The sequence below is a fragment of the Sinocyclocheilus anshuiensis genome, unplaced genomic scaffold, assembly GCF_001515605.1.
Source record: "Sinocyclocheilus anshuiensis isolate Anshui unplaced genomic scaffold, SAMN03320099.WGS_v1.1 scaffold403, whole genome shotgun sequence".
In the NCBI taxonomy this organism is placed as follows: Eukaryota; Metazoa; Chordata; class Actinopteri; order Cypriniformes; family Cyprinidae; genus Sinocyclocheilus; species Sinocyclocheilus anshuiensis.
In genome coordinates, this window is record NW_015552553.1 from 227,020 (window position 1) to 245,126 (window position 18,107).

The 18,107-nt window shown below is 39.0% G+C and overlaps 1 protein-coding gene across 1 annotated transcript in view; it reads left to right on the top strand.

The window, feature by feature from the left end:
• LOC107664510 (zinc finger ZZ-type and EF-hand domain-containing protein 1-like) overlaps positions 1-18,107 on the top strand; it is a 46,423-nt gene that overhangs the window by 11,773 nt on the left and 16,543 nt on the right. Inside the window, exons 21-49 of the mRNA XM_016455096.1 lie at positions 578-699; positions 811-933; positions 1,138-1,307; positions 1,458-1,539; positions 1,742-1,943; positions 2,199-2,341; positions 2,449-2,692; positions 3,148-3,227; positions 3,311-3,401; positions 3,493-4,003; positions 6,566-6,730; positions 8,065-8,184; positions 8,326-8,487; positions 9,022-9,151; positions 9,601-9,739; positions 9,938-10,103; positions 10,712-10,974; positions 11,098-11,267; positions 11,420-11,561; positions 11,754-11,926; positions 12,347-12,627; positions 13,023-13,197; positions 13,335-13,467; positions 14,027-14,107; positions 14,300-14,472; positions 14,893-15,173; positions 15,569-15,743; positions 15,881-16,013; positions 16,573-16,805. Coding sequence (XP_016310582.1) covers positions 578-699; positions 811-933; positions 1,138-1,307; positions 1,458-1,539; positions 1,742-1,943; positions 2,199-2,341; positions 2,449-2,692; positions 3,148-3,227; positions 3,311-3,401; positions 3,493-4,003; positions 6,566-6,730; positions 8,065-8,184; positions 8,326-8,487; positions 9,022-9,151; positions 9,601-9,739; positions 9,938-10,103; positions 10,712-10,974; positions 11,098-11,267; positions 11,420-11,561; positions 11,754-11,926; positions 12,347-12,627; positions 13,023-13,197; positions 13,335-13,467; positions 14,027-14,107; positions 14,300-14,472; positions 14,893-15,173; positions 15,569-15,743; positions 15,881-16,013; positions 16,573-16,805 — 5,063 coding nt within the window. The remainder of the gene's footprint in view (positions 1-577; positions 700-810; positions 934-1,137; positions 1,308-1,457; positions 1,540-1,741; positions 1,944-2,198; positions 2,342-2,448; positions 2,693-3,147; positions 3,228-3,310; positions 3,402-3,492; positions 4,004-6,565; positions 6,731-8,064; positions 8,185-8,325; positions 8,488-9,021; positions 9,152-9,600; positions 9,740-9,937; positions 10,104-10,711; positions 10,975-11,097; positions 11,268-11,419; positions 11,562-11,753; positions 11,927-12,346; positions 12,628-13,022; positions 13,198-13,334; positions 13,468-14,026; positions 14,108-14,299; positions 14,473-14,892; positions 15,174-15,568; positions 15,744-15,880; positions 16,014-16,572; positions 16,806-18,107) is intronic.

Sequence of the window (18,107 nt, forward strand, 5' to 3'; positions counted from 1 at the left end):
AACAAAAGTGTTGCGTTTATAATTTTGTTCAGTGTATATATAACGTTACATAATAAATATACAGTACACACACATATATTATGTAAACAAAAACTTTTATTTTGGATGCGATTAATCGTTTGACAGCACTAATTTATAAACATTTATAATGTTACAAGAGATCTTCTAAATGCTGTTCTTTGGAACTTTCTGTTATCAGAGAATCCTGAATGAGTATGATTTTCACACATATATTAAGCAGCACAACTCTTTGATAATTATCAGAAGTGTTCCAAACCAGCATATTAGAATAATTTCTGAAGGATCATGTGACACTGAAGACTGATGTAATAATGGCTGCTGAAAATTCAGCTTTGCCTTCACAGGAATAAATTACATTTTAAAATATATTAAAATACAAAACAATTCTTTTAAATTGTATTCTTTTGCTATATTAGTATTTCTACTGTTTTTTGATCAAATAAATGCAGCCTTACCTTAAAAAAAATTACGGACCCCAAACTTTTGAACAGTAGTGATTATTTGTGGTAGTCTGACGAAGTGTGAATATATCTGTATTGTTTCTCTTGGATATTAGATGTGGAACAGTTCCTGTCAGGTACCAGAGACATACTGAGTCCTCTTATTAAGCGCTTCTCTGGAGCTGACATCATAGAGAAACTCAGTGGATCCATTCTTGCCATGGCAACAAGACAGCTGGTAGCAGACCACTTTATCCCACTAAATCTTTATTTAATTATTCATTCATTTATTTATGCTTCTGTATGTATGTATATATTAAGTGTGGATTCAATTGTGTGCTGTTGTTAGACAATCTTCCTGCTGGAGCTGTGCGCTCTGGATATTCCTCACTGTGTGCTGCTCAAGAGATTCTATCCTCTGGCAGACCTGCTCAAGAAGCTGTCTAGTGATACAGAGGACATCTTCTCTAAGGTCAGTTCACTCTGTGTCTTAAACAGTTTGATACGTTTAAGTTAAAATACATAGAATTAAAATGACTGAAAACTAATGTAAAGGAGTATTTCATTTGGGTTTTCTACATCCAAATTAAAAAGTAAGATAGCCAAGCCACTAATAACTGAATGACAGTTGGTAAGAATAATGCATTTATCAGTTTTTATCCCTGTGTGTTTGTAGGTTGATATGGAGGGCTGTCAGCAGACTCAGCAGCCTGTTGTATTAAGGACGTGGCATATGGAGTCACCTCATAACTATGAGAACAGCAGACACGAGACCACCGTCTTTGTCTGTCCTGGTGCCACATCCTTTGAGGTGGAGTTTGATGAACGTTGTGAAACAGAGAAAAGGTGTGAAGAGCTTATTCTACAATTCTACTACCACCTTCTGGTGAAAACAGGAATCAAACTCACACTTTTCCTGTTACAGATACATGTGTGGCTTGAGTTAAAGTTTGTATTATATTTACACTAATTAGGCGTTTTTTGTTTTTTTGGTAGGTATGACTATCTGGAATTCACTGATGCTAGGGGAGGAAAAGTGCGATATGATATGAAGGTCGGCACGGAGAAATGGCCAAAGGTACAAAAACGGTTTACTGTACTATTTTAACTATAGTGGTCTGCCAAATGTGTTAATTATGTAATTATATTAAAGATAATTTGTTAAAATCAATGCGATTCATTTTAGCCTTTGCTTGAATGTGATTCCTTTTTTTTTTATATCTTGAAGAAGAATAAAAATAAATGTTATGTATAATAAATCATGCTTTTTTTTTCTTCAGAAAGTGACGTTTAAAGCAGGTCCCCAGCTGCAGTTTCTGTTCCACTCAGACAGCAGTAATAACGAATGGGGTTACAAGTTCACAGTGACAGCATATGGCCTGCCAGACGTCACCGTGTCCTGGACCTCAGATCTGCAGCTCCTCGTGTCCAGGCTAATGGGCCGTCTGGCCTCCCGCACCATGGCTTTGAAATCACCTTACGGTGTGATAATTGTGTACTTTTGATTATTTCTCTGTTAAATTATTTTAAAAGGGCTAATTTTATCCCTTGTATTTAATTTAAATGTGTGTGAGCACATAAATGTGTTCTCCTTCAAATAAATAAATTGTAAAATGCTAAAAAAAAGGAAAAAAAAGTGAATGTATAGACCGACATTGAATATAAATATCACAATATAAATTGCAGTTAGTTGACTTACGATGATGGTTTTGTGTTATGTCTGCCTTCCTCTTGAAGAGATCCGTGGTGTAAAAGAGTTGCCTGCAGGCTTGATGAACCATGTCCTGTCCTGTCCTCTATGGAAGCCTATGTTCAGACATGGTTTGAGTGGACTTCCTGGAGAAAAGAAATTAGCCCTGGCCAGCCCAGACACCGACCCGGTGAGAGTACTTGGATTATGACTTTATGTGTGCGTTTCAGTCCAAAAAAAAAAAGTAAAAAAAAAATCTAATCATGTTTGTGCGTCTTGTGCTATTTTGTTCTGCAGGAAGAGCCAGCACCTTTGGGAGATGAATTGGTGGAATTCCTTAAGGACTTTGCCTGCTGGGATCCTTCGCAGGATGCTTCTGATGACAGGACGGAGTTAATGAGGGCCCTTTTGATGACCTGCAAGAAGCAGCCAATCAGGAACGAGATTGCTGCAGGCTCAAAAGTGGACCAGGCTGTGAACGCCGCATGGGCGGCCATGGTGTATCACACACCAGCACTTCACCACAGTCTTAGGAGCTTTGGTAATTAAATACATTTTAAGAGTTTCGTTCAGGTTCAAGAGAGCAAACACTAAAGAGAAATGTTGCACACACACTCTTGAAACATTTCAAATTAATTATTAATTTATTAATATTATTTATTAATGTGTGTGTGTGTTTATGTATGTATGTGTATATATATAGAACAGAGAAAACAGTATTTGGTCAATGCCACAAATTTGGTTAATGACAAACAGTGCAGAATCTTATATTTCTTGTTGATTGTACTTCATATTTCATATTGCTTCATAATGTGAAAATCCTAAAACTCCAGGGCCATGTTAAACTATCAAAACCTTGATCCCTTGGTACAGACAGTATTTGATCTGTTTCTGTAAGATGTTTGTATGAACAGGACAGTTTGTCGGTCATACATGTCAATCCCAGTCCCAATGTCCTTTTGAGCATGTTTCCTTTTCTTATCTCCTCTGCATTAGTTGCTAAAAACGGCCAGAGCAGTCTTAGTGAGGACCTTTTGCAGGTCTATGCCCTCACCGATGGCATCAGAACGTGGATGGTAAGTATAGCTTATAATTTTTGGTTTTAAAATAACATAATATTTCTTTTTATTTACTTCTCCCTTTTGATCCGTTTTGGTAGTTGGAAATGAAACAGCGCTACCTTATGGGTAAAATGAATGGAGTAGAGGGAAAAGAAGACGGACAGAATGAGGTTACAATGGAGTCACTTGGTAAATATTGATGCTATAAATATGCCTTTGATGCAGATTTTCTTAAACTAATTCTTCTGCATTCTCACTATCTTTTTCACTCTCTTAACAGCTGAAATTTGCATAAGTAGAAGTTTGTTCCTCTTCCGATTCAGCCCGAGTGGAGGAACCTCTGCACTTCTGGAACAAGAGCCTTCCAGACCAGAAGATGGCGCTTGTGCTGCTCCTCTTCTTCTTCGATCTGTTTCCACTTCAGAGGGAGACTTCCAGCCCAGCCCCTCTGTTCCCTCCATCTCCCAGAACCCTGAGGCAGCAGAAGCAGCGACGCCCCCAGGGGCCAGTCAGCATGACCAGATGTTCTCCGCACCAGTGGAGGCTGGACCTTCCAGCAGCATCAGTTCTCAGGGTGCCACGGGCTCCTCAGAAAGTCTTCAGTCTCAGACCGGAGAGCCTCTGTCCCCGTTAGTCTTCCCACGTAAAGCACCTTTCAGTCGGGGCCGCTTGAGGCTCCTTTCCTTACGATCTATGGAGGAGCCTTGCATGGCACCACCTGTTAAAGAGCGCTTCCTGATACTCAAACACATCCTCAGCTTTATGAAGGACATGGTCATTAATGAGAGCAGGTATGTTCACCTCATGATGTGAATGGCTAGATGTATGATGCTATGATTCAACAGATTTTGATGCATACGCTTAAAGGGATAGTTCACCCTCATGTTGTTCCAGACCTTTAAAAATTTATTTCTTCTGCTGAACACAAAAGAAGATGTTTTGAAGAATTATGGTAACCAAACCACTGCTGGTCCCCCTTTGACTTCCATAGTGTTTTTTTCCCCTTACTATGGAAGTCAGAGGGGACCAGCAACTGGTTGGTTACCAGCAATATCTTTTTTTATGTTCCACAGAAGAAAGAAGCTCATACAGGTTTGGAACAACATGAGGGTGAGTAAGAATTTAAATTTTTGGGTGAACTGTCCCTTTAAAGCTATAGTTCAGTTTACTCTCATTCATGACGTTCTAAATCTTTATAACTTAATGTTACGCTGCAACACAAAAGTAGATACTGTGTTGTTCTGGTGTCCTGTTGGCTCTTCCACACAATAAAGGTGAATGGTGACCAGGGCCTCCTAAAGTAATGAATATTATTATAAAAGTAGCCCTTATAACTTGTTTGCTTCTGAAACAATAAAATAGCTTTGTGACTGAAATTGCAGCCATTAGTTGCTGAAATATTATGTATGTTTTTGAATACTATTTGATCCATGTGTCAAAATCTGTTGAATTTTGGTAGCATTTTCTGTACATTTGAGCCTTCTAGTGACAATGTTTCTCTTTTTTTTTTGCATAATTGCAAAATAATGAATTTGATCAATATTATTACATTTAATGCAAATAATCACTACCTTTCAAAAGTTTGGGGTCTGTCATTTTTTAAGCTAAAAACAATAAAAATAGTAATATTGCAAAAGATCGCAATTTAAAATAGTTGTTTTGTATTTGAATATATGTTAAAATGTAATTTATTCCTATGATCTGAAGTTTCAGCAGCCATTACATCGGTCTTCAGTGTCACATGATCCTTAAGATTTAATCTGGTGCTCAAAATGTTTTTTTATTATTATTATCATTATTGAAGGCAGTTGTGCTGGCTAAAAGTATTAATTTCTTAAAAAAAAAAAAATGTCTCAATGACCCCAAACTTTTGACCAGGGTGTTGTACAGTGCTGCTTGAAAGTTTGTGAACCCTTTAGAATTTTCTATATTTATGCATAAATATGACCCAAAACATAATTAGATTTTCACACAAGTACTGAAAGTAGACAAAGAGAATCCAGTCAAACAAAGGAGACAAAAATTGACTTCAACTCTGTGATGTTGGTGGGTTTCCTCCTATGAACTGAGCTTCAGGTCCTTCCACAACATTAAGTTCTGGACTTCGACTCGGCCTTCCCAACACATTAACTTTGTTCTTCTTTAACCATTCTTTGGTAGAACAACTTGTGTGCTTGGGGTCGTTGTCTTGCTGCATGACCCACTTTCTCTTGAGATTTAGTTCTCGTTTCAGAACTTCAGAATTTGCTGGTATAATTCAGAATTCATTGTTCCATCAATGATGGCAAACCGTCCTGGACCAGATGCAGCAAAGCAGGCCCAAACCATGATACTACTGCCACCATGTTTCACAGATGGGATAAGGTTCTTATGCTGGAATGCAGTGTGCAATGATACACTTCCACAAACATGACCAAACTTTGATAGATCCCTGTTCTGCAATGACACCTGATAGTAATTTCACTGATTAAAAACACCTCTGAACAGATGGACTCTAATTTCACCTTCAAATGAACAGCTAATCCTAGAGATTCACATACTTTTGCCGCTCACAGATATGTAATATTAGATAATTTTCTTGAATAAATAAATGACAAAGTATATATTTTTGCCTCATTTGTTTGATTGCGTCATCATATTTATGCAGAAATATAGAAAATTCTAAAGGGTTCACAAACTTTCAAGCAGCACTGTATGTATATAATCTGACTCAAAAGATGATTATTTAGCATTTGGACAATGTCACAAATTTGCTTATTTGATGAGTGACTTAGTGCTGAATCTTAAAGGGGTCCTATTATGCTCTTTTACGAAGTCTTGATTTTGTTTTGGGGGTGTACTAGAACAGGCTCTCATACTAGGTTGTTCGAAAAACACATTATTTGAATGCTAGCGTGTCTCCGACATAGTGATAACACTCGTTGCCTTCTCTAGCGCAGCTCAACCAGGTCTCGTCCCATTCGTCGGTATTTGTGATATCACAAATCCCGGAAAATATGCATTGTAGTCCAAACGAGTCGTTCGTTGTAGTTTTTGAAAAGTTATTTCTGTTAAATAAAATATCTCCTTTTGAAGTGGACTTTGAGCTTTGTAACTTTGCAGATCTTTTTTACGCTCAAACAGCAACATTACAGACTAACTAAAGTTGAAAAAGTGAAAAAGCATTCTAGGACCCCTTTAAATATTTATTATTTTGTTTCATGTTTCTTTTTGTCAAAAAAAACAAATAAACAAATCTTTCAGTTTATTTCTAGGTTTATTTGTTTATTTCCAGATTTTCAATGTGTACTTGCACATATATGGTGATTTGTCTCTGACCAGCGGTCATGAAGTGTGTTTCTGTGTGTGTTCAGTGTTCTTCATACTCTGGCTCTGAAGAAGGCCCAGGCTCTGAGTGTTTGTGAGGTGCTGGAGCTCGTCCAGCAGTGTATACTCACCCTGGGGAAACCGCACCTCTTCCAGGCACCCTGTATTTTGTTTCTCCAGGAACTCTTAGCGTGTCAGAAAGATTTCACCAAGTATGTTATCTAAAACAGTGGTTCTCGAACCTGTCCTGGGGACCCCCCAACCACTGCACATTTTGTATGTCTCCCTCATAGGCCACACCCAATTCAAGCCTTGCAGACTCTACTAATGAGCTGAAGTGTGTTAAATGAGGGAGACATACAAATTGTGCAGTGGTTGGGAGTAGGGTTGTGACGGTGAGGAAATTTTCCCACCGGTTAATCGACGTGTGACAACCCCGTGGGGGCGGGGGCGTTCCTCGCTTTCCTTCGCTTTTAAATAGCTTGTAAAAGCTGCGTGCGCATTTTACTTTCACTTTCAAATAGCGGCAATTTGGCGTAAAGCAATTATTCATTTTTAGTTTGTTTGAATTTCCCCTCTTTTCCTCGCTTTCCTTCGATTTTAAATAGCTTATTAGCGGCAGTTCGGCGTCAATTGCTTGAATGCAACAACAAAATTCAACGTCAAACTCTCTTTAGCCTATATATAAAACATAGAACTTTTATTAACAAAACAAATAAAAAATACACCACGCTATAGGGCAGGCTATGCCTAATATAAAATAATAAATAACTTACATAAAGTTTAAATAGGTATACAAAACTGGAAAAAGGCTAAGTAAACATGTATAATATATAACCAAATAAATAAGAAATAGGCCAAGTAAACATGTATAATATTTAACCAAATAAATAAGAAACGTAGAACGTTTATTAGCAAAACGAGTAAGAAAGCTTGGAGGCACGGCATACACCTTGATGTAAAGAAATAAATAAATAAATGACACAAAGTTTAAATAAATTAAAAATCAGCAAACAATGTGGAACCAATTAAATAAGAAACGAATGTTTAAAAAAAACTTCCAAAATCACCTTAGATAAACGGCAAAAGTCAACAGGCTTTTCAAAATCCAAAATATTGCCAAACAGGCACTTTTGCATCTCGTTTCGATACTAAATCATCCGCCATCGTCTTGTCTGTCTCACCTCACCTCACTCTTCTTGTCAGTCAGCTCGACTCACTCTCCTCACTGGATAAATGAAATCTGATCTGTGATACGTTCAGTTTTGAATTGTAGTGTCTGTTCTTTTACTGAACTAAATAATTTTTATTACTATAAAAAATCAAAACGACGGTGGGGGTCGGTGCCGCGATGGGCAAGTGACATAACCGGTGTTGCGGCTTAACACCGGTATCACCGTCAGCACCGTCTATCGCGGCAAGCCTAGTTGGGAGTCCCCAGGACAGGTTTGAGAGCCACTGATCTATAAAACCATTTCATGTCATACTAATATCTGACTACTGTTCTAATATTATTATTTTAACTTGACCTGTCTGTCTTTCTCAGTTACTTTTCTCAGTTGGTGGGCAGCGGGCAGGAGATGAGGGAGCTGGTCAGACACTCGTATCATCAGCTGGTTCTCATGCTAGTAGAGGCCGTGCAGAGCTTCAATGCACTGAATGAGAAGTGGGTTTTTAAATATTGAATGTGAATTATGAAATCATTGTGTCGTGTGCTCTAGAAGTTAGTAGCAATAAATATGCTACACAAGGACTGCCAATGCATTCTGTATGTCTTATGTCCATTGTGTGTTCTGTGTGTCCTTAGGGCCCTGCTTCCCGCCCTGTCATGTGTGCAGACATGTCTGCTGCATTTGCTGGATATGAGCTGGGAAGCAGAAGATTTATCATTGTTTCTGGATATCAAACTGCCTGATCTTCTGCTCACCATGTCCCAAGAAAACATCAGTGTGCATGATATTGCCATCAGGTATGAGACATGGATAAGAACGCATATGCTGTGCTGGGAATGTAGGGACTTCAGCCTTAAAAAACAAAAACAAAAAAAAATCAATGGGATGGGATCAAATGGGATGTTTACAAAAAAAAGATACATGAAGTGTATAACTGTGTTGTTTTTTGAGTAGCTCATGTTGAATGTGACTGACACTGTCCCAATACAAATGTAAGGAAAGGTCTGTTATAATATAAATTTGATTTCACTTTATTCTTAAAATTCCCATGCTTTCTATCGTAAATGTGAAATATTATACAGACTTCAGGATAAAATGAGGAGAAAGGAGCTTTCAGTTTCTTTTTTAGTATCATTATCATTTGACTTCTAATGTAAAGTTGTTGAAGACATATTGAGGGCACATTTGGTCAGCTTCGTTGTTGTGATTCTTGTGATATTGACACTCTTAATCTACACTTAATTCCAGATCTCACAAACTAAGCTTAAAAGTATCCAGTGTTTTATTTGGCTTCTCATCTGTTATTTTCTCCATGTGACATGATGGTGTAGCCAGTGGACGGAGGAGGATGAGATCATCGACTACGAGAGGAACACGGAATGGATGGATGAGTGTTTGGATGGCATGTTTGAGAAATGGTTTGATAAGATCAGCCAGGCCTCAGTGGAGGACAAGAGAAAGGTACAGATATCAAATCAAATAAATGCTTTCCTGGGAAACAAAACTGTTGAATAAGAAGACAGTTGAATTAACACAAAAACTAGCTTTGGGTGGAGTTACAGCATTATTTTGCATGTAATGTTTATTGAATGTATACCTGCAAACCTTTTTACGTCACAATTCAGTGTTTAATCTGTGCAAACACAAGCAAATGTTAGCACCCATCAATGCCTAATCATAAGACAGTCACTTTATTCAGGTAGAACAAATATTTGGATTGGATTTGCTTAGTCTTTTGTTAGTCAGGCTAGTTTAACTGTGAACAGTGTCTTTTGCTCTCTGCAAATTTTACATATTCAGACACAAGTTACTGCAAACAGCCCTCAAAATAATCTTATTTGCAAACCCCATATGAAACTAAACATATTGTGCATTTTTGGTGCTCTTTCACTAACTTTTGATCTTTGCAGATGCATATGTTCATTGCACGATACTGCGACCTGCTGAATGTGGAGATTTCATGTGACGGCTGCGAACGGATCGCACCGTGGCATCGCTACCGGTGCCTGCAGTGTACAGATATGGACCTGTGCAAGACCTGCTTCCTCAGTGAGTCACACCATCACAGTCAGCAGTGGCTTACACTATAATGAAGCAAAAACTAAATGTTAATCAAACATTATTTCCCTTTTCATTGCATTCACATTAAGTTAGGCACTACACAAATATTTTATTGCAGCAGTATATTTCTCACACACTTGGTAAGTTGGAGTGCGTGTATTGAACAGCTCTGTTCTCCTGGTTCAGGTGGTGCTAAACCAGAAGGCCATGAGGATGACCATGAGATGGTGAATATGGAGTATGCCTGTGACCACTGCCAGGGCCTTATCGTGGGCAGCAGGATTAACTGTAATGTCTGTGAGGACTTCGATCTCTGCTTTGGCTGTTATAATGCCAAAAAATACCCAGACAGGTAATACACGTGAGAAGATCACTAATGGCAACTAAACAATGAACATGAAAATATAAAATATTTGCAAACAATTTTTCAAACCAAAATGATTCCACATCAAGTCAGATACATTTTAATCAATTTATGACACAAGAAAAATTGGATACCTCAATTGAATAAGTGAATTTCAGATCTGGTTATTTAAAGATGCAAATCCTTATTTTTTTATATACATATATATGATACTTTATGTTGTTGTTTTCATATTTATTTATTTATTTTGCGTTTTAATATAGTTTTTATTTAATTTTTTTTCAGTATAATTTTATTTAGTAATTTTTCATATATTTTTTATTTCTTGTTTTTTTATAGTTTTATGTTGTATGTTTTTATATATTTTCTTTATTTCTTTATTTATTTTTACACACGCACACACACATATATATATATATATATACATACATACATACAATTTTTTGGAGTAACTTGAGGTTCAGTGGTAAAACAATTTATTATTATTATATTTTCATTTTTATTATTATGTTATTATTATTATTATTATTATATTTTCATTTTTATTATTATGCTATTATTATTATTATTATAAAAATGTTTCCCTCTACCTCCAGCCATCTGCCCACCCATCGTATCACAGTGTACCCTATGGTCACCATTCGCATCAGTGACCGCCACAGACTCATTCAGCCCTATATACATAACTACTCCTGGCTTCTTTTTGCTGCACTCGCCCTGTTCACATCCGAGCTGATCAGCGAGAGCGTGCAGGATGGAGAGCCTTTGAATGATGTCAAGCTCGGTTACGCTAGGGCACTGCAAACCCACTGCTCTGACATCATCAATGATTGCCTGCTGAAGGGACAGACTGGGAAAGGTAATCAATATATCTGAATGCACATGATCTATTAAGAATTAAGTTGTGTGTGTGTGTGTTAATTAGAAATGCAAGTCTTGGTTGATGTGTCTGTATAATCAGGGTTGCTGTTGTTTCCTGTAGGTTTGCGAGCCTCTGCCCTGCTGTCACTGCTTTCTTCAAACGAATCAGCCACAGAGAGTGAACTGTGTCCTGCGACGGCTGGTTCTTTTCAGGACATCAGCAGCACAGACACCTCCTCACTTCCCAGCAGCACTATAGCTATCTGCTCCCCACCGCTACCTACAGACAGAGTAAGTACTTTACTGAAGCTTTTGGCCTTTTTATTTTTCAAGAATGTGACTAAAATCCCCAGGTTATAGCTAACAACGGTGTGATAAACACACTGTGTAACTTTCTTTTAACAATTCCTCATAATCCTCTTGGTTTTATTCCTCTTCACAAGAAACCACAAAAGCAGGAGCCAGATACAGAAGAGGATGAGAAGAGAAGGAGGAAGCTTGTCTCTCAGGATACGTCAGACTCATCCAGTGCCAGTCAGACTCCCTCTGTGTCTAGTGAAGACACACTGTCCCCTGGAGTCAGAGGTGAGCCTGTCTCTTAGTACCCTTCAATAATCAAGGAGATCTATAATATCTTTATGTAGTCAAAGTTATTTGTTGCTTTTGAATGTCTTGTGGGATTTAATTGGAGACAACAGGACATAGAAGGTGTAAATGGGGACAAAAACGGCAAAGTACAGATGTTAAAATGTATTTTATCCCCTTTTTTCGCCTCAGTTTCAGAGTCAAGTGGAGACACTATCACATCTCCTAACTCAGAGAACATGGACGCATATAAGGACCAGGAGGAAAAGACAGCCCGGGGGCCGCTACAGGAACATGTGTTTGCCGAATGCTCCAGAGAGAGAATTCTGGGATTGTTGGCAGCCATGTTGCCTGCAACCAAACAGGTAACAACAAAGATTCCAGTTTAATTTGTAGTGCAGGGTTGCCAGGTTTTCACAACAAAACCTGCCCAATTGCTACTCAACACTAGCCCAAAACTAGCCCAAAGGCATTTCGAGGGGTAAAATACACGTTTTTAGCGAGGTTCCTCTGGTAAAATTTGCATTACAGGGGCTAAATATCACGTTATTTAGGTCGCTTCAACCCACACACATGAAAAACAACCCGCAGCAACAGTGTTAAAGTAGCCCAATTCTGTGGGAAAACCGCAGACTTGGCAACACTGTTGTAGTGGTAGGCTTTTGGTTTCAGAAAATGTTTAATTTGTAACCTGAAATGAAGCCAGTTCAACTACCTATTTTTTGTCTCACGTTCACATCCAAGAAACCCAAAATATGCTAATATACACATTTAATCCTCTACAGGGCAGCTCACTATCTTTGTCCAGCCTGAGTCCCATCCTGCCACTGCTGTTCAGAGTGGTCATCTCCAACGCCGGCTGTCTGAATGAAACATACCACCTGACACTAGGCCTTCTGGGACAGCTTCTGTTAAGGATCTCTCCTACGGAAGCTGATGCAGCTGTGGCAGAGGCACTGACAGACAAATTTGAGTTACTTACCCTTGGAGATGGAGCAGCGCTTGATGTTCCTGGCTGGAAGACCACTCAATTGCTCTTCAGTCTGGGAGCAGTGTGTCTAGACAGGTAGTATGACTGGATGTGTAACATATGGTTAAACATAATGTGTTTTAGAGGCCAAATACATTAACGTTCAACAGTGCAGGATACATATATATATATATGTATGTGTGTGTGTGTGTGTGTGTGTAAGTAATGAATCTTGGCTTCCACAGAAAATATTAAGCAGCACAGCTGTTTTCAACATTGAAGATGTTTCTGGAGCACCAAATCATCATATTAGAATGATTCTTTTTTTTGTAGATCATGTGACACTGAAGACCTCAAATCAAACATTTGGCTGAACTTTACCTCTACAGCTTTAGCTTTGTTGGACGTTTTTGTATTTTTAATTAACACATTTTTAGTTTTTTCACGAAACAGTAAGTCTGTGTCCATCACCTGTGTTTTCATTACAACAGTCGTATCGGTCTGGATTGGGCGTGCTCTGTGGCGGACATCTTGCGAAACCTGAATATTTCTTCTCAGTGGTGTGCTGTTGTGGCAGCGTTCACTGATCACTGCATCCAGCAGTTACCACAGCAACTCAAGAGAACCAACCTCTTCACTTTGCTGGTGCTCGTGGGATTCCCTGAGGTATGAACCAAGATGTCACATGTACATGCTCTAGCACACATAATATAGGCCTGTATGAAGTTATGACATGCCATCTGTAGTCAAGACTCATCTGAGCCATTATGGCATTTTGAAAGAGCTGTGTGTCTGTTTATTAGGTGCTGTGTATGGGGACTCAGGCTGTATTCATCGATAATGCCAACGAACAACACAACGTGATTCTGCTCAAGCACTTCACTGAGAAGAACAGAGCTGCTGTGGTGGACGTCAAGACTCGTAAGAGGAGAACAGGTGAGAGAAGATCTGTCGACGGGTTCTTCACACTGCTCACACTCATCTCTCAAATGTTCTCAGCTGTAAAAATACCACTGCTGGCAGCCCTGAGCTGCATGAGTCTTTCTAAAGTCACAGACTGTCACTGACATTTCAACCCACCTTCATTTGCAAAGGGTGTGTCAGCTTTACTTACCTTGTTGCCCAGGTTTAACAGATGGTTTTTGTATGAAGGTACTTCTTAAATAAACGTGCTGACTTCTAAAGTTTTAAAGAGCAAATATTTGATGACCACTATGCTTATTTCTCATTAGTAAAACAATCATATGCTGTGTTGTGATCGAACTGGTTTTTAAATTTGAGTTCTTTCAGTCAACCACCAGAAATATGTAGGATTAATAGTCATAATGAGTAGCCCCTCACTACTACCTGAGGACATTTCAGTTGACAGGATGCTATTCAATTGGGACTTTCTAGCCTCATTTAGTGGCTGCTTTGTGGAAATACCCATGGTCACTCAAATAGTAAAACAAAAAAAGTGCATTAATGCATCTCTATTTTTTACTTTTTCTCTCAGTGAAAGACTACCAGTTAGTCCAGGCACATGAGAGCAGCAGCAGTGTGTCTAGTGAAGACACACTGTCCCCTGGAGTCAGAGGTGAGCCTGTCTCTTAGTACCCTTCAATAATCAAGGAGATCTATAATATCTTTATGTAGTCAAAGTTATTTGTTGCTTTTGAATGTCTTGTGGGATTTAATTGGAGACAACAGGACATAGAAGGTGTAAATGGGGACAAAAACGGCAAAGTACAGATGTTAAAATGTATTTTATCCCCTTTTTTCGCCTCAGTTTCAGAGTCAAGTGGAGACACTATCACATCTCCTAACTCAGAGAACATGGACGCATATAAGGACCAGGAGGAAAAGACAGCCCGGGGGCCGCTACAGGAACATGTGTTTGCCGAATGCTCCAGAGAGAGAATTCTGGGATTGTTGGCAGCCATGTTGCCTGCAACCAAACAGGTAACAACAAAGATTCCAGTTTAATTTGTAGTGCAGGGTTGCCAGGTTTTCACAACAAAACCTGCCCAATTGCTACTCAACACTAGCCCAAAACTAGCCCAAAGGCATTTCGAGGGGTAAAATACACGTTTTTAGCGAGGTTCCTCTGGTAAAATTTGCATTACAGGGGCTAAATATCACGTTATTTAGGTCGCTTCAACCCACACACATGAAAAACAACCCGCAGCAACAGTGTTAAAGTAGCCCAATTCTGTGGGAAAACCGCAGACTTGGCAACACTGTTGTAGTGGTAGGCTTTTGGTTTCAGAAAATGTTTAATTTGTAACCTGAAATGAAGCCAGTTCAACTACCTATTTTTTGTCTCACGTTCACATCCAAGAAACCCAAAATATGCTAATATACACATTTAATCCTCTACAGGGCAGCTCACTATCTTTGTCCAGCCTGAGTCCCATCCTGCCACTGCTGTTCAGAGTGGTCATCTCCAACGCCGGCTGTCTGAATGAAACATACCACCTGACACTAGGCCTTCTGGGACAGCTTCTGTTAAGGATCTCTCCTACGGAAGCTGATGCAGCTGTGGCAGAGGCACTGACAGACAAATTTGAGTTACTTACCCTTGGAGATGGAGCAGCGCTTGATGTTCCTGGCTGGAAGACCACTCAATTGCTCTTCAGTCTGGGAGCAGTGTGTCTAGACAGGTAGTATGACTGGATGTGTAACATATGGTTAAACATAATGTGTTTTAGAGGCCAAATACATTAACGTTCAACAGTGCAGGATACATATATATATATATGTATGTGTGTGTGTGTGTGTGTGTGTAAGTAATGAATCTTGGCTTCCACAGAAAATATTAAGCAGCACAGCTGTTTTCAACATTGAAGATGTTTCTGGAGCACCAAATCATCATATTAGAATGATTCTTTTTTTTGTAGATCATGTGACACTGAAGACCTCAAATCAAACATTTGGCTGAACTTTACCTCTACAGCTTTAGCTTTGTTGGACGTTTTTGTATTTTTAATTAACACATTTTTAGTTTTTTCACGAAACAGTAAGTCTGTGTCCATCACCTGTGTTTTCATTACAACAGTCGTATCGGTCTGGATTGGGCGTGCTCTGTGGCGGACATCTTGCGAAACCTGAATATTTCTTCTCAGTGGTGTGCTGTTGTGGCAGCGTTCACTGATCACTGCATCCAGCAGTTACCACAGCAACTCAAGAGAACCAACCTCTTCACTTTGCTGGTGCTCGTGGGATTCCCTGAGGTATGAACCAAGATGTCACATGTACATGCTCTAGCACACATAATATAGGCCTGTATGAAGTTATGACATGCCATCTGTAGTCAAGACTCATCTGAGCCATTATGGCATTTTGAAAGAGCTGTGTGTCTGTTTATTAGGTGCTGTGTATGGGGACTCAGGCTGTATTCATCGATAATGCCAACGAACAACACAACGTGATTCTGCTCAAGCACTTCACTGAGAAGAACAGAGCTGCTGTGGTGGACGTCAAGACTCGTAAGAGGAGAACAGGTGAGAGAAGATCTGTCGACGGGTTCTTCACACTGCTCACACTCATCTCTCAAATGTTCTCAGCTGTAAAAATACCACTGCTGGCAGCCCTGAGCTGCATGAGTCTTTCTAAAGTCACAGACTGTCACTGACATTTCAACCCACCTTCATTTGCAAAGGGTGTGTCAGCTTTACTTACCTTGTTGCCCAGGTTTAACAGATGGTTTTTGTATGAAGGTACTTCTTAAATAAACGTGCTGACTTCTAAAGTTTTAAAGAGCAAATATTTGATGACCACTATGCTTATTTCTCATTAGTAAAACAATCATATGCTGTGTTGTGATCGAACTGGTTTTTAAATTTGAGTTCTTTCAGTCAACCACCAGAAATATGTAGGATTAATAGTCATAATGAGTAGCCCCTCACTACTACCTGAGGACATTTCAGTTGACAGGATGCTATTCAATTGGGACTTTCTAGCCTCATTTAGTGGCTGCTTTGTGGAAATACCCATGGTCACTCAAATAGTAAAACAAAAAAAGTGCATTAATGCATCTCTATTTTTTACTTTTTCTCTCAGTGAAAGACTACCAGTTAGTCCAGGCACATGAGAGCAGCAGCAGGAATGATGCAGAGTCTCATGAGGGGCAAGCTGTGTCCCCGACCTCCGCCCACATGAGCCGCTACCTGAAGAACTTCACCTCTATTGTGAGTCACTTACTGCAGGTCGGGGTGGAGAGCAGCGTCCAAGATGCTGTGGAGGCCACCTGGGTGCTCTCACTTGCTCTTAAAGGACTCTACAACACTCTCAAGGTATTCACCTCACACCTGCCCTTGTACAGCAAAAAAGTTTGGCTTTGAAGTTTAAAGGGTTAGTTCACCCAAAAATTCTGTCATTAATTACTCACCCTCGTGTTGTTCGAAACCCGTAAGACCTTCGTTCATCTTCGGAACACAATTTAAGATATTTTTGATGAAATCTGAGAGCTCTCTGACCCTCCCATAGACAGCAAGGTAACTACCACGTTCAAGGTCCAGAAATGTACCAAGATGATCTACAAATTAGTCCGTGTGACATCAGTGGTTCAACTGTAAAGTTACGAAGCTACGATAATACTTTTTTGCACAAAGAAAACAAAAATAACAACTTTATTCCACATTTTCATCTCTACTGCGTCACTTGTGGACACGCGTTCACGACAGTACCATGACACGAGCGTGTGGCGGCGCTAACCCAGATCCGGTGTGATGACGTCATTACGCCGGATCTGGGTCAGCGCCGCCACCCGCTCGCGTCATGATACTGTCGTGAACAAAAAATTACTACTACTTTGTCGATCATCTTGGTACTTTTCTGGACCTTGAACGTGGTAGTTACCTTGCTGTCTATGGGAGGGTCAGAGAGCCCTCAGATTTCATCAAAAATATCTTAAATTGTGTTCCGAAGATGAACGAAGGTCTTACGGGTTTCGAACAACACGAGGGTGAGTAATTAATGACAGAATTTTCATTTTTGGGTGAACTAACCCTTTAAAGTTTAAAGTCATAGAACCAAATTATATAGTGAGCACAAAATGTATGTATGTATAAATATGTATGTGTGTGTGTGTGTTTAATTACATATTATATATACATATATATCTCATATATTTCATATATGTCATATTTATATCTCATATCTCATATATCATATATTTCACACACTTATGTATGTACACACACACTACCATCCAAAAGTTTGGGGTCAATAAGAATTAGCTCACATTAATTGATTAATTCAACTGAATCCTGAAAACAATGCATTACGGTTTCCACAAAAATATTAAGCAACTATTTTCAACGTTGATAGTAAGATGTTTATTGAGCACCAAATCAGCATATTAGAATTATTTATAAAGGATTATGTGACATCCTGAAGTAATAAATACATACATGCATGAATACAAATGTATATACATTATAGTTTATAATAATTTTGAAGGAGCATAGTTGTGTGTACATATATTTTGTTTGTTTGTTTGTTTTTTTTACTTCCTTTTGTGACATGTTTTGCTTGAATAGTGTGTTGTGCTATCTTGCTTTGAAATAAATGCTTAGTTTTGATATTCTATGTTA